The sequence below is a fragment of the Ambystoma mexicanum genome, chromosome 2q (genome assembly GCF_040938575.1).
Source record: "Ambystoma mexicanum isolate Mex_15411 chromosome 2q, UKY_AmexF1_1, whole genome shotgun sequence".
In the NCBI taxonomy this organism is placed as follows: Eukaryota; Metazoa; Chordata; class Amphibia; order Caudata; family Ambystomatidae; genus Ambystoma; species Ambystoma mexicanum.
Genome location: NC_090924.1, coordinates 454,649,865 through 454,672,517, shown reverse-complemented (window position 1 = coordinate 454,672,517; position 22,653 = coordinate 454,649,865). Strand labels below are relative to the sequence as shown.

The following is a 22,653-nucleotide window of genomic DNA, read 5'->3' as shown; positions in this document are numbered from 1 at the left end:
CTGATTCATTGACACTTGTTTGACATGTTGCTATTTTGGGCTTCGGAGGTGGGAGGGTACATTTGGGAGGGGATGGTAGGGGTCCATAGTTGGGATAGGTAGTTGGGGCCTGGGAGGAGGAAGGGTACGTTTGGGAGAGGGTGTGGTACATTTTACCATAGTTGGGATAGGTAGTTTGGGCCTGGGAGGTGGGAGCGTACGTTTGGGAGGAGGTAGTGGTGGTCCATAGTTGGGATAGGTAGTTGGGGCCTGGGAGGTGGGAAGGTACGTTTGGGAGGATATTGTTGTTGCACCTGTTTTCTTTTGTCTTGTTCATAATACACTGGGTTGTGCAACTGAATGACAACATTCTTCTTCTGTGTGTGTCTATCAATTATTTTATGAAAGTGTCACAAATGACGCATGTGAAAATGTGCTCCATGTGCTTGTGAGGATTGCAACAAAAAAAAACTGTGAATCAGTGCTTCACGTGCATGTTGACCATTCATGGCATCCGGCCGGAGTCGCACTCCCAACATATAATCGTCGTCATCCCAATCTTCCTCTTCTGCTGGGTCCATGTCCGGGGGTAGTGCAATGTTCCGTCGAATACACATATTGTGCAGCATGGCACAAGCAACCTTTAAGGGCTATACATCAGTGCCCTGCCAGATCTGCTTAGGCAGCGGAACTTGGCCTTGAGCAGTCTAAAAGTCTGTTCTATGATGCCCTGTGTATGGATGTGTGCCCGGTTGTAGGCCTCCTCATGCTTGTTCCGTAGTTGTCTAACGGGTGTCATCAGCATGGCGTGAGGAGGTATCCGGCATCACCTGCATGGGAGTGACAGAAAGGTGATTGGATGTTTGTGGTGGAAATTCGTTGTTGGTGATGATAGCATGTACACATTTTAAAGATTGTGTTAGCACACAATATAGTACATGCCACAGATGACCCAATGCATTTAGCTAAATTTGATTGTCACAACTTTTCTGCATTCCAACCTTTGGTCACTCATTCCTACTGAGGCTGTTTGGCCTACTCATTTGTCTGCTGTCATGATATGGCCTTCAATGCTACTACATGTCAAATTCCTTTCTATGTACACAATGGTGTGTGTCTGCATACTAAGTGCCTCATGTCTTGTATGGTGCTAACCATCTGCATTATGCACCTGAAGTGCACATGTGTCAAGACACTGCTGTGTGCAGCGGAAACAATAGGCATTGTGCTCATCGGAGCACCTGCTACTTTCTCACCGGTGGCAATACTCCCATGTACATGTCACCATTGTATAGTGTGCCACTCCAGGGTTAGGGTGATTTTAAATTACTGAGAACATGGATTCCTGTCACATGGAACACTGTAATGGACCTCATGCAGCGGTAAGCCGGGTGCGATCTGGTGAGTGCCTTTGTACCCCTCTGCCCCCACTACACAGGGGTCAAGCATTGGTCATTCTACTCACTGAACAGCAAGGTGCACTCTGGTGAGTGCCCATGTACCCCCCCACTACACAGGGGTCAAGCATTGGTCATTCTACTAATTACCCAAATGCCAGGTTCTCTCTCCGATGTGATGTGCCATGTACCCTGGCAAAGTGGAGTTCCGCAAAACCATTGATTCGTGTGTGGATCCCGGAAAACGTGCACAGCAATGGGTGATGAGTTGTTCTGCATTACAGACTATCTGCACGTTTAGGGAGTGGTATTGTTTGCAATTTCTATAGACTGCCTCGATGGCGTGTCTGGTAACCAACTCCACATGGGTGCAATCTAACGCACCTATGCAATTGGGCATGCCTGCAAGGGAATGGAAGGCCACTTTGGTGGCATTAACCTGGCCGGGGGATCGGGGTAGGCAATGTGGTCTGCCACATGGCGCAGCAGTGCATCCAATACCTGGAACAAAATCCTGGAAAAACAGGGTTGTGACTGTCTGTGCAGCCCACCCACATTGTTCTGGTATGTGCCGGGTGCAAGGAAGTGCAGTACCAACACAACCTTCAGCAAGGGTAGAATTGCAGTCCGTATGTTTATCCTGCTGCAGATGTCGTCATTAATGAGGGTGACTATTGATATTATGGTCTCCCTTTGAAGCCGGTACAAGGTGTGGATTTGGCTTGAGGTCAGGTTCCAGGGCGAGGCCCTGATGCGGGGTATTGGTGTCTGCCTGGGTGGTGCTAACTCCTTGCAGGTTCCCCAGCCCAATTGCTGCTACAGCGACCTCCGGCATGTTGTTTTTCGGGAGGTGGGTTGGGTGTGTTCCGTTTGAACTTTCCCAGTGTTAAATGGTGTGCAGCCGGGCTAATTTACTCCACCTGGGGCCTGATGCTGCTCACCTGGTACTGTTTAACACCTGGTCCGCGGTGCCGATATTACAGGCGCTGTGGTCATGGTGCTACCGCAATTTTTATGGCAGTGTTTCCATGTAGGCGGTACTATGAATGTGCCCGTATTACCGCCGAGCCAGTAATTTCCAGAGTGCCACATTCGGAGTCATAAGGTGCTTGAGAAATGATTTGCATGTGTGAGCCACTGACTATTTCGAGGGGCAGACAGCCCACTTGATCTGCGTTACGATGTGAGTGGGGAGGGCATCATCATTGTATACAATTTTTTAAAGGAACACAAGGGTGTCAAGATCAAAAGGAGCGACTCAAGGACATGGTGGGCTTACCCACTCCCTTGTCAGAGGGGAGGTTATGTATTAGGAAGATGGAGATGACAGCATGGTCTGTTTAGTCAAGTAGGATAGGGTCAGGAAATTGTATCAGGGGGATGCTAAAAAGACAAGACTGAATATGCGTGGGGTTCAATGCATATAAATAATAATTGTTCTTTTATACAAGCTTAATACCAGAGACCAATTTCTAAGCGCAAGACTGGGATTCAAACCAGTGTTGCTATGCGTTGTCCTGCTTCCAAGACAAACGAGTTTCCCTTGAGCTATCCTCCAAGCCCTTAAGTGCAGGGAATGCATGAGGAGTGTCTCCTTTGTGCTTTTATTGGCTTGGGTCCCTGGTAGATTGAAGCTCAAATTTGTATACATACAGACCAGGGAACCGGACTTGGATTTTGTCCAATTAAATTTGATGTCCTTTCACCCTATTTTGGTTTAGCCCATCCCGACACTGTGTTCGGATGCCTTTTCCATGTATACTTAACTTATAGCCTGAGTTGGACCAATTCACATTCCTGGTGATGTGGAGAATTGCCATTGAGGCTGTGGGAATCCTAAGGACTACGGGTAGATGTCCTACAAGGTGGGGTCCTAACTAGAAATATCAAAGCCTGCACAAATATTTGCACACCAGTATTTATGTTCGTCCCTGCCTAGTCACAGTTAGTGAAAGTCACTCCAAGTGAGTTATCCAGTTCTGTTCCACTCCCCACTAGTCCCATTGGTGACCATCCACCCTTTCCCATGATAAAAATAAAGGTGTTGAACCTTACATATTGTCTGCATGTGTCCTTTGATTTCCCAAGATAGTGAAAGAGTATATACAATTCAAGAAAAAAAAATGTACGCGTACAAGTTATAATCTGTATAGATGATTCATGATAATTCATGAATGTGAAATGTAAATTTGCACCCGGTTAAAGGCCATTAGCCAATCACGTGGCTGGAACAGCAGGCGAGAATATACATTCTCCGCCCGCTGTTCCAGCCACCCAAGACCCTACCTCAGGAGGCACAATTTATTTGTGGAGAGACAACAGGGAGCCTCTACCTGTTGCCTCTCCACCTCCCCCCCCCCCCCAAAAACCAACCAACCCCATTCCCCACCCTCTCCCAATTTACCTGCAGGACTGGTGCTTTGAGCTCTGGTTCCTGCACTCCTTCCGATCACAGCCGCTGCCATAAAAATGGAAAAGGGACTGGCGCATCTTTATTTCCTCCCTCCTCCCAACCACCAGGAGATTGGCTGCGCTAGCAGCACATATCATCCAGGGCGTGTCGGGCGGTATTTGCACCTGAGATAAACCCTGGGGTTCGAATGGCTTTCACCCCCTTGGTGGGTGGGCGGACATGGCCGGTAAAGGCCCACAGCCCTCACTGAAGCCCTAGCTTCCCTCAGGCCTACCTTGGATCGGTCTGGTGGGCTGTTACTGGCCATGACCGCCCCCATCAAGGGGGTGAAAGCCTTATTAGATAGTAATAGAAATTTAACATTTTCTAGCACCTTCTTTATTCTATCTTGCATCATGATAGGCTAAAATAACAACAGGAATTATGTATAGAAAGTGCATGATTTCCTGCCAGGAAGCCATGCGTCATCACCTTTCTGGAGTTTATCAATCCTGTATACAAGGTCTTCTATTCTTGGTTCCAGGTTTCCAGCTGTAAGAAAAATATATATATATATATATGTATATGATTGAACAGTTGTATTACTCAGCATCTTACATTTTGTGACAGTGGAAATACTGGTGAGGAAAATAGAAAGTCATTTTATTTTAGGTCATTTATTTCTATTGATGGCCACTGTGGTATATACATATTCAATTGCAGCAATAATAATATATTCTAATAACGAAACGCACAATTCTGTACAGTACCACCCATAAAACACATTACAATATTATAATAGAAGGGAGTAGTTTCTTACCTGTAACTCCATTTCTCCAGCATTGGTATCTTTCATGGATTCACATGCTTAGAATATTCCCCGTCGTCAGACTGGGAACCCTCGGTACACATATATATAGTCATTTCCAATAGGAAAAACTTCTGCCCTATCCCCGTCTGCGTCCTCTACGGGGCCGCCCACGTACGCCCCGTTGGACGTGATGGTATATAAGCCCCGCCCCCGCGGGTCCCTTCAGATTTCGACCCCTCCAAGATAACGGGGGGAAAACTTGCTTACATACCAATCTTCCACATTGCAGTCCGGGGAGGCCGGAGGGCGCATGTGAATCCATGAAAGATACCAATGCTGGAGAAATGGAGTTACAGGTAAGAAACTACTCCCTTCTCCAGCATTGGATCTTTCATGGATTCACATGCTTAGAATAGATTGTAAAGCAGTAACATCAAGAAGGAGGTGAGAGTGCAATGTAACTTACATTCGTAGAGACACCCCCAAACACTACCGTTTACACCATGTATGTAAGCAACAACTTATTATACTGATACGAAACGGAATTTCGCCGTACAATGCTATGTCATATGACTCAGTATGCACCCCTTGCGCACATATCTACCCAACCACTTATGTTTAGGTCAATAAACTATGCACATTCATGTATACACTATGAAAAACCAGCTGAGGCCAAATAATAATAGGCAGCATTTTACTTGAAACTTTGGCTTACCTCATTGAAAAAGGTGGCGAAGCACTGCCCTTCCCATTTGTACCTCATCCGCGTGCTGCTTTTCCAGGCAGTAGTGGCGCGTAAACGTGTGCGGAACAGACCATGCCGCCGCCTGGCAGATGTCCGTCAGCGGAATTCCTGCCCATAGAGCCACGGAGGAAGATGTCGATCTCGTGGAATGGGCTCTGGGACGATGTAGTAGAGGTCTCCCAGCCTTGGAATGACATAGGGTAATCGCCGAGGAGACCCAGCGAGCCAGACCTTGTTTGGAGATAGCCTTACCCCTAGCCGAGGGGCCGTAGGCGACGAATAGCTGTCTGGTGGTCCTGATATCTTGCGTTTTTTGTAGGTAAAATTTTAGTGCCCTTTTGACGTCCAGAGTGTGAAGAGCCTTCTCCGCCGTCGACGAAGGAGATGCAAAGAAAGTAGGGAGTACCAGGGTCGAGTGCTTATGATAGACCGACGGTACTTTTGGGATGAATGAAGGGTTAGTTGATAAAATAACTTTGTCCTTAAAGAACCTCAGATATGGAGGGTCTATGACCAGTGCCTGTAGTTCCGACATTCTTCTAGCCGAAGTGATGGCAACTAGGAACGCGAGTTTCCAAGATAGAAATTGTAGAGATGAAGAGGACATTGGCTCAAAGGGAGGCTTCATTAAGGCAGCTAGAACCGTGTTCAGACTCCACGACGGTGGGAACCGTTTTTCCGGAGGGAAGGTTCTAAACAGACCCTTCATGAAATGCTTCACTAGCCTGTCACTGAATAGTGGAGGGGACTGTCTTCTTCTGGTAAATCTCGAAACAGCCGCCAGGTGTACTTTGATTGACGATGATGACAGTCCGCTTTCCGCAAGATGAAGAAGATACGGGAGGATTTGCTCCGGAGTTACTTCCAAAGGTTGTATATTCTGTTGTGTTTGACACCATATACAGAACCTTTTCCATTTGCTTACATATGATTTGTTAGTGGACGGGGCTCTGGCCGCCTGCAGAATCCCTCGGCAATCAGTCGAGACTTTTAGGTTCCCGAACTCCGAGAAGTCAGGAGCCATGCAGTTAAGTTCAGGCTGTCCGGATTGTGGTGCCACACGGTCCCCTCGTCCCTGGACAGGAGGTTCGGTACTTTCCTGAATGGTATCGGCTGATCCAGCGACAGATGAAGGAGGTCTGAGAACCATGGTTGCCTCGGCCAGCGCGGGGCCACTAGGATGACCCGGCAATTGTACCTGTGGATCCCCTGGATCGTCCTCCGTATGAGGGGAAATGGAGGGAAGGCGTAGAGGAACTTGCCTGTCCACGGAAACGAGAACGCTTCCCCCAGGGAGTCTGTTTGGGGCCATCTGCTCGCGAACTGAGCACATTTCCGGTTTCTTTCCGTGGCGAAGAGATCGATCGACGGGGTCCCCCATCTTTCGAAGATTTCCCCGAGTTGAGTGGAGTCCAGCTCCCACTCGTGTATTTGTGACATAGTCCTGCTCAGGGAATCCGCCTGTAAGTTCTTCGCTCCCGGTAGGTGGTATGCCACTAGGGAGATGTGGTGTTTTAAAGCCCAATGCCAGATCTTTTGAGCTTCCTTCGAGAGGGTCCTGGATCTGGTGCCACCCTGTTTTATCAGGTAAAACATAGCTGTCGTATTGTCCGTGAGCACTCTTACTTTTGACCCCTTGATGTGTGGGAGGAAAGATTTCAGGGCCCATCTCACCGCCCTTAGCTCCAGTACGTTGATATGTAGGCGAGAATCGGTCGACGACCACCTGCCTTGGGTTTGGTGACGTGACGTGTGTGCTCCCCAGCCCGACAGAGAGGCGTCTGTAATGATGGTGTTCTGAAATTCCGGCTCCTGCAAGGGGACCCCTCTGTCCAGGTTGCGCGCCACTTTCCACCATCGGATGGCTTTGATAACTCGTTCGTCGTCGACTATTATCTTGTCCGACCAGCGGCCTGTGGCCTGCTTCCATCTGTCTGATAGGAACTCCTGTAGAGGTCTCATGAACAACCGGCAGTTCGCGACTAGGTGGATGCACGATGCCATGGAGCCGAGGAGAGCCGCATATTTTCTTACTGACAACCTTCTCTGTAAACGAAGTTGGCTTGTCAGGTGTTTGATTTTCAACAACCTTTCCAGGGATGGTTTCACTAGTCCCGTGTGGGTGTCGAATTGAGCACCTAGGAACTTCAAGCTCTTCGAGGGCTTTAGTGAAGACTTTTCGTAGTTCACTGCAAATCCCAGACGCTGTAGCAGTCGCAAGGTGGTCAATAGGCTGTCGTTGGTCGACGCTGGGGAGGATCCCCTCACAAGCCAGTCGTCGAGGTACGGGTAAACGTGATGCCCTTCCTTCCGCAGCCAGGCTGCTACGGGTGCTAGGCACTTTGTAAAGGTTCTTGGGGAGGACTTCAGGCCGAAAGGGAGCACGGCAAATTGGTAGTGTGTTTGGCCGACTAGGAACCTCAGGAACCTCCTGTGGTGAGTGCGCACCGGAATGTGAAAATACGCATCTTGGAGGTCCAGAGACGCTAGGAAATCGTTCTTTTGGACCGATCTGATTACCTCCTGTAGAGTAAGCATCTTGAACTTTTGACTCAGCAGGGTTTTGTTGAGGTCCCGTAGGTCGAGGATGGGGCGCCACTTCCCGTTTGGTTTCTTTACTACGAAGCAGCGTGAGTAAACCCCTAAGCCTCTCTGTGAAGCAGGGACTAACTCGATGGCGCCTTTTTTTAGCATGAGCGCAACCTCTCGACGCAAGACGCTTAGGTGTGGTTGAGACAGGCGTATCGGTGGACGTCTTGGAGGTCTGGATTTGAATCTTAGGGAATGTCCCAGTCTCACCATGTCCAGAACCCACCGATCTGTCGTAATTGACTCCCATTCCTCGACGCAACTTGACACTCTCCCTCCTAGAACGTCATTGTTGATCTTTTTGTTTTCCCGTCGACGACGAGTAGGTGGGACGTCTCTTAGAGGCCTGGAAATTTCTGCGTCGGGTCGAGGACTGTGAGGCGCGTCTATAGCCTTGGGACGGATATGAAGACCTCCCGAATGCTCTATCCCTGGATCCCGCAAATCGTGCGTTTCCCGTAGCTCCTCTAAAGGGGCGAAAGGAACGAAAGGGCTTACCGCTTTGGAGAGAGCCCAGCGAGCGCGCCGTCTCAGAGTCCTCCTTCATTCCTTTCAAGGCCTCATCCACCTTTTCGCCAAACAGGTGGTCACCTTCGAAAGGCATGTCGACGACCTTATATTGCACCTCGGGTCTAAAGTTGGTGCACTTGAGCCAGGCCTGGCGTCGTAGAACCACTCCATTGTTAATTTGTTTGAACCCCGAGTCTGCCAGGTCCACCGCTATATTGATAGCATGGTTTGAGGCTTCTTCTCCTTCACGAACCAGGGACATAGCTGATTTTCTGTGTTCTTCGGGGAGGTGGTCCAAAATGGGTGCCAGTCTGTGCCACATCTCCCTGTCATACCTGGCCATGATTGCCAGGGAGTTCGCTGCTTTCACTGTTGACGCTCCCACTGACAGGATCTTCTTACCGAAAGCGTCTTGGCGTCTAGCTTCGGAGTCCGGCGGGGTAGAGCACTTATGCTGGGCCTTTGCCTTTCTCGTCGCCGCCGCCGATACCACCGAGTCAGGCGTGGGTTGCGCAGAGAGGCATTTTGGCGTCGAATCTGGAACTTTAAATTTTTTCTCTACGCGGCCTTTGACCGCAGGTTCCGAGAATGGATGCCGCATGGTTTGGACGCCCTCTTTCCATACGTGGTCCAGTATCGGAATCGAAAAAACGGAACGCCTATTCTTGCCCATGTGGTCAAAGAGGAAGCAGTCCTTCTTTTCTTCTTGTTGGGTCAAACCGAACTCCTTGCAGGCTTTTTCCATCATGGAATGGAAGGCCCCTATGTCATCCGGTGGAGATGGGTGAATGGGACTTTTCGGAGGATCCACCTCCACGTCCGAAACCCATGACGGGTCTCTCGACGGCGAGAGGGAGATATCAGAAGCTGACCCCTGTTCAGAGAGGGAGTCCGAGAGCTCACCTTCTTCCTGGACTGTTGGCGCAGTTGGGCCCACGGCCGATCTAGTCGGGCGGTGTGAAGGTCCGGGCTCGTCGACGAGGGGAGTCGTCGGAACAGGCGGGAGCCTTTCGTCCAGGGACTTTAAGAGCGAGTGTAAGGAGGAAAGTACCTCCATGGAGAGAGTAGCCTGGGCGTTTGGAGGCTGGGTGAAAACTTGAGAGCAGGTTGCACCAGAAGGAAATCTGGGCCGTAGCCCCAGGTCTTCCGGGCTCACTATTCTGAAGCCGTCGTCTTCTTTGGAGGCGATCGAAACTGGCTGTTCTTGTAGCAGTGTGTCGGGTAGCCCCATGTCGAACGTTTCTGGCCTCCAGGCCTGGAACTCCGTCGACGAGGGAATCGTCGTCGACGATGAGCCCGTTTGAAAGGCGGGGGACTGTGACGGAGTGGGCACTTGGATCGTCGCCGTCGTCGTCGTCGACGGAGGGCCTGCAGGTGGCTTAGGCGGTCCCGCCTTCGCGGAGCTCTCCCTGTGTTTATCCGCCTCTCTACTCGTAGCTGATCTTTTCTGATCGCTCGAGGAGGATTTTGGCCTGTCCTTGTCTTTCTTCGACGAAGAAGAAGAGGAAGATGATTTCTTCGTCGATTCTTTCGATGAGGCCTTAGAGGAATGACTTCGAGGCACGTCCTTCCCCGTAGGTCGTGATTTTTTGGCCGGAGGTTCCGACGGATGTGAGCGTCGGGAGGCTTCTGATGTTTTCGCTGAGGCGATACTGCGCACCGATCCTACCTCCGACTGAGGGTACGCTCCAGCGCCGTCGTTCAGCCACGAGACCAGTCGCCGATTCCGGTCCTTCAGGGTTTTTTGGGAAAACCCCTTGCAGATATCACATTGGTCCGCCGAGTGGTGGGGGTGAAGGCAGTAGATGCAGTCAAGATGGCCATCCCCTTCGTAAACCTTCTTTAGACCGCACGTGGCACACGGGCGGAAAAGAGGCTTACCCGACATTATTGCCAGACTAACTAACAAAACTCGTAGGAGTTGGAAGCAGACCAAACAGACCAACTCGCAGGAGTTAGAAACAATCGATAAGTATTTGAAGAAAATACACGAGGAGATCCCACTATCTTTGGAGACGGTTGAAATCTGAAGGGACCCGCGGGGGCGGGGCTTATATACCATCACGTCCAACGGGGCGTACGTGGGCGGCCCCGTAGAGGACGCAGACGGGGATAGGGCAGAAGTTTTTCCTATTGGAAATGACTATATATATGTGTACCGAGGGTTCCCAGTCTGACGACGGGGAATATTCTAAGCATGTGAATCCATGAAAGATCCAATGCTGGAGAAATCAATTTAGCATACTTTAATGCAATTCTTTTCTCTCTTTCAACTGCATTACCTTGTTACTAAAAATGTCCTTCTATTTCATTACATACATGTACTCATTCTGAGTTTCTTAGTAATTCAGTGGTAATTACTACCAAAATAGGTTACCATTACCGCCACTTGATCCCGGGGGTTTGCCACAGGATTAAAGGTGATGGTAGAGCAATGTTAGTCCTCATTTCTAGAGTTTGTAGTACTCTGTGGGGTTTTTGGCAGAATTAACATGAGTGGAAATTCCCATCCCACAAAGTCATTTCAATAATTTTAGAAATTAAGTGAAGGATTTCTGCATCAATGCCAAATTCGGGGTTGGGCGGAGTGGTAAAACAGTAGTAATTCCGTTATCGTCACAAAAGTGGTGGTAATGGAATTACTGCCACTTTATCGCTCTGCCAAGCTCAAAATGAGGCAGATAATGCCTTGCTCTACATCGTCACAGCCTCACTCAAAAATCAATGACACAGCCATAAGCGATCCCTGGCTACCCAAAGACTGATTCTCTGGAATGAAATTATTTTAGAAATAAAACAAGTCAACAACTACATTGGCTTAAAGAGAGCTGCTAAGAGGCTTCAGTTAAGAAGGTCCTGGGAAAGAAATTAAGAGATAGAAATCCTTTGAGACATACCAGACCTTGTTATAAGCAACCAGGATAGGTTCCTTGGGACCAGAATTGAAAGCGTCAAACCTGTTTGTACTCTTTTGTATCCTTTGCTCTTGTGAAATTCTCTGCTATCCTGCCATGTTACCTACCTCTGCAATTGAGTTCCTTTTTGTGCATGAATGTGGGTTATGAAGCAAAATTGCATCTGTTGCATGTGGCCTGACTCTTTTTCACTGTGCAAACAGGTGTCTCAGTTGCGATGCCACAACAGAGAGAACAAGACGCTGAAAATAGACAATCACTGCAGCAGAAACCACTTGACCTAGAGAGCAATTCAGCGCGTGTGTGAATCTGAAATTGTAAAAGGGGCCTGGGGCAGTGGTTAGTGAGGAGCAGGAAAAGACAAGGCCTTGTGCTCAACTGTTGGGCGGTGTAAAATCAGGACCAACTGGCATCTATGTGGGCGTGTTCTCTAGGTGGATTGTGATATTGGCCGCAGAGGTGTTTGTTACCAGATGGGAGATCTAGGGTTCTGGGTTGTCTGTGTGTTTTGGACAGTGGATGGGTTTAGCAGTTGATTGACGAGGCATAGAGTTGTGACTATGTTGGGGTGCAGTGAGGGGTTGTTTTTGTTTTTAGTGTATATGGTTTACAAAGGAAACCTTTAGAACATTCAATGTTGGAAAATATGAAATAAACATTATTGCACAATTTTACACAATTACATACAATCTAATACTGATAAAAACTGAAAAAATAAATAAAAAATAAAAGCCGAATACTAAACCATTGAATACATCTCAGTTCATCACAAATAACATTATCACACAATTTTGGACAATATCACACAATCTAACAGTTATAAAACCAAGTACTAAGACCATGAAATACATCTCAGTTCATCACAAATTAATTACATATGAACCAGTTGAAAAGTAAAAAAAATAATTGCAACATTTATTTGTGATTTTTCCACGCATTTTAAATTTCATATATTAGAGAAAATACATATGCAACGGCGCAGTGTTTCGCGCCACTGGTGGGGGGCCATTCAGGACATTGTGGTGTAACTCGATGGTTTTTCCTGGATACGCCCCCTTGGGCTCTTAATCCCTTCCATAGCCCTGCAGCGGTGAAGCCTGCGGTGGGGCAAGGGCGCAGTGTTTGAGGGCCCTGGTGGGGGGGCCATTCAGGACACTGGAGCAACTCGCTGGTTTTTCCTGGCCACGCCCCCTTGGTCTCTTAATCCCTTCCGTAGCCCCGCAGCTGGGAAAGGGCGCGGTGTTTGGCACTGCTGGTGTTCGGTACAGGAGAGAGGGGCCACTGGACTTCACAAAAACCATTCTGAAACAAGAGAGGTGAGAGCCATGCCACGCACGTACAGAGGCTATATCCCAAAGCTTGCCTTGAAGTTCTCTGATGCTTCTTGTTGCCTCATCTTCCCAAGACCATATTTTTTTGAACTCTCTATCCCTATCCAAGGAGCTCATTGAGTCTCCCCCTCATCTCCCCCTTTCCCCCTTTCCCCCACTCGTCTTTTGCCCTGTCCTCCAGGATGCCCAGGCTCACCCCATCCCAAAGGCCCAACGCAAGGTAAAAACTCTGACGAGGCAATGCCTCCAGGCCGGGCTTTTGAAGGAGGATATAACAGACCCTGCCATTGGGGGAGAATTGGGGTGGTCTGCAAACACTTCTACTGGGCTTGTTGTTGACAAGGTCAAGGGCATTGCTGGACCCCACTTGCCTTTAATTGTACCTGCTGATGCATGCCCCCACGTCTTTGACTCTCTTAAACCTCTGGTTATGCCCACCCTGAACTCACCCTTTCACTCAGTCTGCCATGGCCTTGCGAAGTTGCTAGTATCAGTTCTGGGAAATTTGCCCCTGGAAAGCCTTGTGTGGTGCGCCCAATTACTTGATCTTACTGCAGAGCCCCATACTCTGGCTCCTGACCCTGCATCGACCACTGGCACACCGGCTGACCACTCCAAGTATACTGAATCTCAAACCCCTAAGGACCCTATAGTTTGTGCCACTGATACTGCTGACTCTGCTCCTGGCTCATCTGAGGGTTTTGGTTCATCAAGCCAAGTTTGGATTGAGCCTTTCCCGTCCATAAATTCTGGGGGAATCTCTTTTCTCTGCCTATCCTCGCTCAGAGCGCATAATTACACATACCATGTGGCGGATCATGGTCCCGATCTGCCAGCTGAGGACGCCTGCTCTTTTGGGAGGTGTAACTGTTACCCAGTGCTTGCTGAGGTGCTGCCGAGTTGACAGCCATTAGGAAAGTACTCCTGGTTCTAGCAGGTATTCAAGGGAATGGAGGCAAAAGGGTGCAGGATGAATCTGTCACTACTCCCCACGTAGCAAAGGGTTCCTCTAATCCATTCCCTGAGTGTACCACGGCTCAGTACTCCATGATTCCAGTATCCATTAAAGACAATCCTGCCCCTCATTGTAAGGTACATAAGAGATTGCCCCCCATCCCTGCCTCTTGGGAACCCAGAACCATGCTCCCGAACCGTAGCACTGCGCCCTCCCCAAGCTATTGTGCTCCCTAGTCGCAAAGCAAGCCTTACGGCCTGCACCAGGCCAAAGCCCAATTGTTCCTGGCCCACACCACCGACATTACAGAGGGAACACCTCTGGGCGACATGTCGAGGGTGGGCCCGGAACTATCACAATCTACAGGGTGCCAAAACTGCCAGAGTTTATGTCCGAATCAAGAGACGCTCTCTTGAACAAGTGCCTGCATTGGTTGCACTCCCTGAGAGGCTGCACGTTTGTCTCAAGAGAATCCATGGCGGGATGCACTAGAATCCGAGGCAAGGGTTTGAATTCCCAAGACACTGTTAGGCTGGCCCTCTGGGATGCCAGAGTGGCCAAAGGGATTTTGGAAAGAACTCGGTGGGATGGTCAGCTGACAACGGGTGGGATCTCATCCAGCCAGTATCCCCAACAAGTTGCTAATGGCCGTCTGGGATAATCGACGAGCTGAAGGACAAAGGTAAAACAGCTATGCTACTCCTCCTCGACCTTTCAGCAGCCTTTGACCTGGTGGATCATACAGTGTTATCCGAACACCTAGCGTCAGCTGCACAATTCTCGAGTGATGACATAGCCTGGGTACAATCCTTCCTAGCCAACCGTACGATGAGAGTGTTCTCCCCTTCAGCCTCAGCAGACCCAATCCAAATTACCTGTGGTGTTCCACAAGGTTCATGTGTCTCACCGACAATGTATAACATCTTTACCAAGCCACTCTTCGACAAACTTGACAGGTTGGGTGTCATATGCACTAATTATGCTGATGACACCCAGATCCTCATACCCCTTTCGGGGCAAATTCGTCGAAGACACGGCTTTGGTGAATAAGATATACCTCCTCATTCAGGCATGGATGGCCTCACATGGCCTCTGCCTGAATGACGTCAAAACTGAGATTCTAATTCTGGGTTCTGACTCTAACCTAAAAAAACGAAGCCCCAGTTACGCTGCTTTCAACATCGACTGCAAGATAATCAAAGTAGTAACTGAGGTAAAAACATTGGGTTTTTACCTCAATTCTACATTATCACTCAAAAAACAAGTTAGCTCCATGGCTTCATCTACAGTTTATACCTGTAAACTGATTAGGGACTGCAGACCCTTTTTTATCCAAACCTAGCTGCATTACGCTCGCCAATGCACTAATAATGTCTAAGCTAGACTACTGCAATGCCTTATATGCAGGCGCTAACAGAAATATCCTAAATAAAATGCAAATATTACAAAATAATGCCCTGAGAGCCACCCTGAACATACCTTGTAGAGAGCATATTTCCAACTTCAGAAGAGACCAGCACTGGCTAAAAATTAGCGACAAGATCCCTCTCCTTCAAATGCCTTAACAATGCCGCACCACCCTATCTCTCTGCCAGACTGACTAGAAAAGTTTCTACTCACCATACTAGATCATCCAACCATCTCTGCTTAGAAATTCCAAGATTCAGACTCTCCAAAACTGGTGGAGCTAGCTTCCCAGTTAAAGCTTCTCTTTCCTGGAATGCACTCCCCGCTGCCCTTATAGTGGAACAGCCATACTCTAGATTTAGACGCAATTTGCTGAACTGGCTTCGATCCAAGGAACCCTAAGAAATTGCTCACCCACTGTGTTTCTGATCTTTGAACAATCTGTGTGTCTCTACGTGTATCACACTACTGTCCCCTTCACTGTACCGTGTAGCATCTACCCCAGTACCCTAATTGTATGCACTGTAAATTGTTTATTTTTATGTACTGACCTGTATGCTGTAACTAAGTCTCAAATATTCTTGTAACTGTTGTGCCCAGCTACCTGAGGGTTTGGTGCGCATTATCAAATAAACAAACAAACAAACCCCAGCTACTACCCCCCTAACTGGTGCAAACTTAACTCCTCTGGGATAAAGAGAATTGGGGGTTCACTGTAGCTGAATTGTCTGATTGGGGGAAATTTTGATTAGGCCAGGTTTCTTCTTGCAGGTCCTCCCTCTATTGTTGTTTGCCTCCCTTTTGCTCTCTTTATTTATGTTATGTTTTGCTGTGATTTGATTTTGTATGTTTAGTAAATGTTTATGTTAGGATGTACTTTGATGGCCGAATAAAGTTATCGATGATGATGAAATACACTACTGTAGATACAAAAAAGAGGGAAGAGCCAATTATGCAGTATCCCGTTCATTGTATAGATCCATTTATAAATGACACAATCGCTATACCCTCTGAAGCAACCTGAATATTAATACAACTGGACCATACATAGTCATCATCCCCAATAACTTCCCATTTAGCAAATTTGGTCATATGGGCCGACCTTTCGCTACGGAGTGCAGGGCAGAATAGTAATAAGTGCTTCACTATTCTATTTCAAAGTCTCCCTCCTTTCTTTTAATATTCAAAGCCTCTCATTTTCCAACATGATAGCACTTCGCAAGTTAGCACAATATTCCAAAGTAATTTTAGCAGAATTGTCCGATAGTATTGATTCGGAAACTGTAAGAGAATAGGCTAGATAACCCTGCGTCTCTTATGGTCCCACTGTAAATGAGTCAAAGTGGGATAGAATGTCTATGGTTGTGTTCCAATCTTTCTCATATAACACTATTTAACCCTTTTGTGATTATTGACCAATTTCTCTCTCTATCCATATTGAGGTCTCTCAAAGACTGATCACATGTATCCCAAATTCTTATCAAGAACATATTAGAATCTTGTTCCAACAATTTACCCAACTCTACATAGAGCGTGTTCGGCAGTGGTGCAATCATACTGCGAAAGAGGGATAACAGTCTCCATGTCACCCGGGCCTCCAAGGATGCTATTCCCAGTTCAAAACTAATAGCCCCTGCCAGAATAGAGTTGGGTAACTTAAACATCTGTCTCCACAGTCCTCCCTCTAACATTTCCCAAATTTTGGCCAACTCATTACAATGTCATTCCATCCCATAGGTTTTGGCGCAACCTTTCCCTCATAAAAGTAGACCGATGGTTTGATGGAAAATCGCCCCCATTTTTGCTCTAATTTAGTCATTTGATTGGACAGAGCTATAGCTTTCTGTCTGAGGAAGGAACAAAGTCTGATCCCCGAAGGCTGGGCCAAGAGAGGGAACCCCAAATAAAGCATACTAGATGTGTTATCAATAGAAACCACTCTGCCTTTTCCTTTTCTGTCCCCTCGAAAGCACCAATAACCGTGTTTTCCTGGGGTTGACAATCTGTCAATTTTCTACTGCATATTTTGCAAATGTATTCGTTAAACGCTGAAGGCCCAGACGAGGAGTAGGAAATCGTCAGCGTTTGCCAGCCAGTGGATATGCAACTCACCCAGGTTTGGGGTGACCATGCCCGCCTCAGCCAAACAGTCCCCAATTTCGGATACATATAGGTTGGAAGAGACAGGGGGCAAGGGGGCACTCCTGTCTCAAGCCAACCCAAGTTGGAATCCTGCAGGACATTTTCCCTTCAAGATTAAGTCTGAAGCGTATCCCTGCTTTATCAGAGAGAGCTATAATTAGCAGCAACAGACCCCTCGGCAGCCTCCACTTCTCAAACCTAGACCACAGATGGCTCCGGATAATGCGGTCGAAGGCTGCCGAGTGGTCAATTGAGACCACATAAATGTCTCCACCATAACTTTCCCATACTGTTTCCTGTAACGCCCTCATAATCAGACCATTAAGGTTTGTACAATGACTCCCTTTCTGGAATTGATTTAGTCGATGTATTGAGTTCATCCACTCATTTAAGTGAATCAGCAATATGGAGGCAAACATTTTGCACTCTGCGTCTATTAGGGCAATAGGGTGATAATTTCTAGCCTGATCTCTTTCTCTGCGTTTAAATATAGGGACCACATAAGCGGTTTGACAAGGGATCGGGAGGCCTTAATTTTTCACAATACTCTTAAAAAGCATTGCGAGGACGTGCGCCCAAACATTCGGGTTACCCTTAAACGTGTTATTGGTCAAACCGTACGGGCCTGTCGCTCGGGAGCTTTTTGCTCTTTTGATAAGCCCCAGCACCACCTCATAGTCAATAATTGGCTGCCACTCCCCGGCATAGTAGAGAGACAGTTTCTTTCGTAATATGGACCCCAGGGTTAATTATAATTTGGGGAAAAATTGGGAAAAATCAACCCATTCAGTTTCTGAAAACTCATTCAATTGACTAACGATGGTAGAAAGCTCTTGACCATTAATGAATGCCCAGAATGCCCTTAAATCATTTGTTTTTTCTTTTTAGTTTATTATCAAAACTTTTTTCCAAAATCAAATAACCATCCAGCTTACTAAGAATGTCGGTTTAAAATTCAAATCCTACAGTCCTTAACATCAATATTTCCAGTTTAGTTAGTCACTTGCTGTGGCCAATATCTTCTCAAGATATTGTACAACTGCACATGTCAACATATGGTTTCTTCCAGCCAATATTCGCAACCACCATTCTTCCATGTTCTCATTTATGGGTGCAAATTTCCCTAATGCAGTCGTTCTCTTCATCTTTAAATCTGTACATTCGGCGACTAAGTCTTTTCAGGATTCCACTTTATATGTGCAGAACCGACAGTCATTGTTTAAGGTGTTTTTGTCATGTTTTACCAAGAGCATCTCTTTCGTAGGCATTTGATTCAACCGCAGCTGGAGAAATTGGTCGCAGTGATATCTTGAGGGACATTTTTGAAGATAAGTCGGAATTTGCTTTATTCCACGTGCTTCTCCATTTAGATCCAGACTGGACTTTGCTCTAGAATTCATTGTGTTAATCCATTAGCACTAGAGTTCTTTTTCTTCACTGTGCATGGAGTTTCATGTAGCATTTTAAGATTAGCTCCAACAGACACCAATTGTGTCATCATTTGTGCAGACCAATCTTTCAACAATCCTTGGAAGGTTTCCTTTGTTGTTTCTTTAAATATGTTATATGGAGGTGCAGAATTTTCCAATAATATCTTCCAGAAAAGACAGAGTGATTTCCATATAATTATGGAATTAAGAGATTGAAGACCCATCTGATATTGGATTCTAGACATTGGTACATTTTTGGGTAGCCGTAGTACCTTCCACCAAAACTGGCCTTCTAATTGCGTCCATATGGTATTGGCAATGTTGAGACCAGCTTCGCAACCAAAAGTAATTGTTGCCACCACCTTTTGTTGGTAAAACATCAATACCAGTATTAATGCAAATTTGCCTACATCACAATGTAGTTTTGCTCCTTGTAATTTAAGATTTGTCGTTTTACATTTCAGATCTTCTGTCCACTGCTACTCTCTTATTGATGTATTAAATAGGATACCAAGGAATCTAATATGTTGAGTTCTTTCCAACGGTTGTTGATTGATAAACCAGTTAAAGTTTTTTCCTTTTTTCCCAAGGTTAGAGCCAAATGTTGCAATCTTTGATTTTCTGACATTGATTTCCATGTCGTTACCCTCAAGATACGATTCAAGCTGTGTTAATAGGTGTTGGAGGTCTGTTTGAGTAATATCGACTAAGACAAGATCGTCAGCGTAAGAGCCCTAGCTGATCTGATGCCCATTTATTCTTGGTGGGAAAACTTGACAATCTGCCAGGGCAGTAGGCATGTCAGCCATATATAATTTGAAAAATAGGGCCGTGAGCGGGCAACCCTGCTTCACTCCCCTATTCATTGCAATTTGTTTAGTTTTAGTTAACTCTCCCTTCGCATTCATTTTCACTTGGATTGATATACTTAAATGTAATTGCAGGATGCCTTGCAATAAATCTTTTGCACATTCCCATTTTTGTAGTTTTACCCACAATGTTGCCCTATTTACTCTATCAAATGCTTGTGGCAAGTCTACAAATGCGATGAAGAGATTTTATTTATTTTTCATGGTGTCCAATTTCAAGAGATTAAGTATTGTTAGATTCACTTCAACTCCTATGCCCTTGGTAAATCCCATCTGTCTGTCATCGATAATTTTTTGGTCAAATGCCCATTTTCCAGCCTTTTCTGCAGAAATGTGGCAAAGATTTTTCCAATAACATCGAGCAAGGCAATCGGGCGGTAGTTAGCTGGATCAGTTCGATCGCCTTTTTAAAATAATGGAACCACTACTGCCAATTGCCAAAAGCTGGGGATGTTTTTTGTTAATGAGATGGACTTGAATAAAGTTTAAATAAAGGCTGCCCACTGGGTTTTATGTTTTTTTAACATTAAGTTAGTAACTCCATCAGGGCCAGCGGCTCCGAGTTTTTTTGTTTCATAATTATTTCCTCAATTTCGCCTCTGTTCCAGTCGATGTTCCAGGCTGTCGTCAGGTTGGTGATAAGTGTTTCGTCTTGTGCAGACATGTCATTAAACACTTTCGTGAAATGCTCAAGCCATGTTGTTTCATTAAATAAAACAAGCAAATTAGCTTTTTGCGTTAAGGAGCCAGCATTTATAATGGCCCATGTTTCTCGGCTCTTCCTCGAACATATTAGTTTTACCATTTCTTCGGCTTGCTCTTGTTCTCAAAGATGTTTAAAGTAAATCAGCCAGTTGCGATATTGTTGCAACTGTTTTCTTTTTAATTCCACAAAAAATATCTATGGGCAATTGATCTTACACCTCTTTAGATCTTGGCGCAATTTAGTCTTTTCTGCTATAACTTTATAGCTATATTGATGTTTATGTTTCAGATGGTCAGTTTTAAAGCCACTTTTGCAGATTTTAAATTGAGCTAATAAGGGGCCATATTCTGACAAACTTTCTCCTTTCTTGTTTTCAAGTCGCAAGGTTAATTCTACAATCTTACTTGGTATGATTCTTAGTCAATTTAGACCCTGGTTTATCTCCAGCGATGTCATATAGATGTCATTTGTTAGTAAAGGAGGTTCCTTAATTGTCCAAGATATTGTTATGGCATCATAGTCACTATGATTCATCTTAAGTATGGTCAGCCGGCTGATTTTCTGTGAGAGCACACCGGAGGCCCATATATAGTCCAAGGTTTTATGGCAATTATTCCTATGCCACATTGGCCGGGCTGGACTATCTCCTACCGTTTGGCCATTTAGCATTCCACAGTTGCTATTTCTTAATTCATCCATCCAACGCTTTCCTCTAACGGTGTTCGATTTTGCAGTTATATCTTTGATGTTTCCGCCGTTGTCAAACCAAGAATAGTTCAGATCCCCACATATCACTATATCATAATTGCGATAAGCTATAATAAAATAATCAATTAGAGATGTTGTAGATGTCAAAAATGTGTTGGTTGAGATTTTTGTGGAATTCCAGTAAACATTAAGCAGCAGGATATATTCACTCAAGCACAACTCGTCAAGCTTGATTTGAATGATGGACCATTGTACAAAGGCATTTGGATTGAAAGAGTTCAACACCTGCCAACCAGGTTTATTCTTTACTAATGTTATCAATCCAGAGAATGGCCTTCCCAACTTATTTTTCAAGGCATGATTTAACAATACAGTATATCTTTCACATAATGCAACCGTTCTCATCCACGTCTCTTGTAGACCAATTAGTAAATACCTCTGTTTATCTCGTTGTCCTCAAATAAATGAATGAATCCTCTTGTGTTCCATGAGAGTAATGAGCACTCCTGCAAGTGGAATGATGGGTTGAGCTAATGATGTTTCACGTATGGTCTTTCATCTGATGCTGGTCGGGCTGAGTTATTCCATGTAGGTCTCTTTGTCGTCTCTGGATTAGCTCTCTGCTCAAGTCGCTCTTGAAGGGATCCGCATCTGGCTTCATTAGCTGTATCATCATGTATTTTACTGTGCACTCTGGTTCTAGTTGCTGGGCCATCATTTATTTCATAACCAAACGTCAAAAGCTTGTCTTTGGCTTCTCTTAGGGTGTTAACAACCAGATGCAAATTGACATGTAAGAGTACCCAGTCAGAACGTGATTCTGACAGATATTCAACTATATCAATATCGTCTGACTGAATAGTCCTCAAAATTACAAAACACTTCAACAACTTCATTATATTTCTTCTATTTAGGTTGACTTCACTTTTACCATGTAACACATACTCCAATAGAATTATATTTGTTTGAGTGGCATTTGTGTTTGAGACTGAATGAACCGGAGGCTTGACTTCTCCTGTCTTCTTCACTTGAGAAGTAGTGTATTTTGGATTTAAGTTTTGACTTATTTTGTTCAAGTAATTTACAACTTGATCCTTTATGCTATTCATTGTCGAAGAGACCAATGTTTTGTCATTTCTTGGACTCATAGTGCGCTGTCGTTTCGCAACTTTAAACTTTCTTTTAGGTGAGGGAATCGTCTCTAGATCTTGACGACTACTGCTCGATATTTCATGAACCAAACTATCATTGTTTGTCCCGTTTAAAGAAGCTTCCTGTTTAGCTTCCTCTACGATGTGATCTTGCGAATATGTGGAGAGATTAGCGAGATCTTCTGAGGTAAATGTCTCCCTCTCGTCTTCCTCTACATCCTCATATCTCGGTCGTTTATTACCATTGGCAGACTTTTGGCTGGTTGTAGCAACACGACTGCTACTTTTCCTGGAATCAGTACTTTCAGTAATTTTAGTCTTGAGTTTTGGACTTTCAAATATCGAGATCGGCAGAGGTGTTGTTTAAGTTCCTAATACATTTCTTAGAGCTGTTCGATTTGTTCATTCTACCAGCACCTTTATTCACTGCTAGAGGTTTCGCCAGCTCTTTAGAATGCTTCTTAATTAAACCAGTTGGAACCTTCTTTGCATCTTTAAATATCTCAAAAATAACTTTTTTTGCACCGCTGAAAGATCTTTGGAGGTAAATAATCATGTGCAAGCTGGTTTTGGCCAACATCCACACTATATATATTTTGTTGAAGTCGATTGTCAT

The 22,653-nt window shown here is 45.7% G+C and overlaps 1 protein-coding gene across 1 annotated transcript in view; it reads right to left on the bottom strand.

Moving 5' to 3' along the window:
• Positions 1-22,653, bottom strand: part of LOC138568762 (synaptonemal complex central element protein 1-like) — a 1,666,397-nt gene that overhangs the window by 1,622,603 nt on the left and 21,141 nt on the right. The window contains exon 3 of the mRNA XM_069646543.1: positions 4,261-4,320. Within this exon, the coding sequence (XP_069502644.1) occupies positions 4,261-4,320 (60 nt within the window). The remainder of the gene's footprint in view (positions 1-4,260; positions 4,321-22,653) is intronic.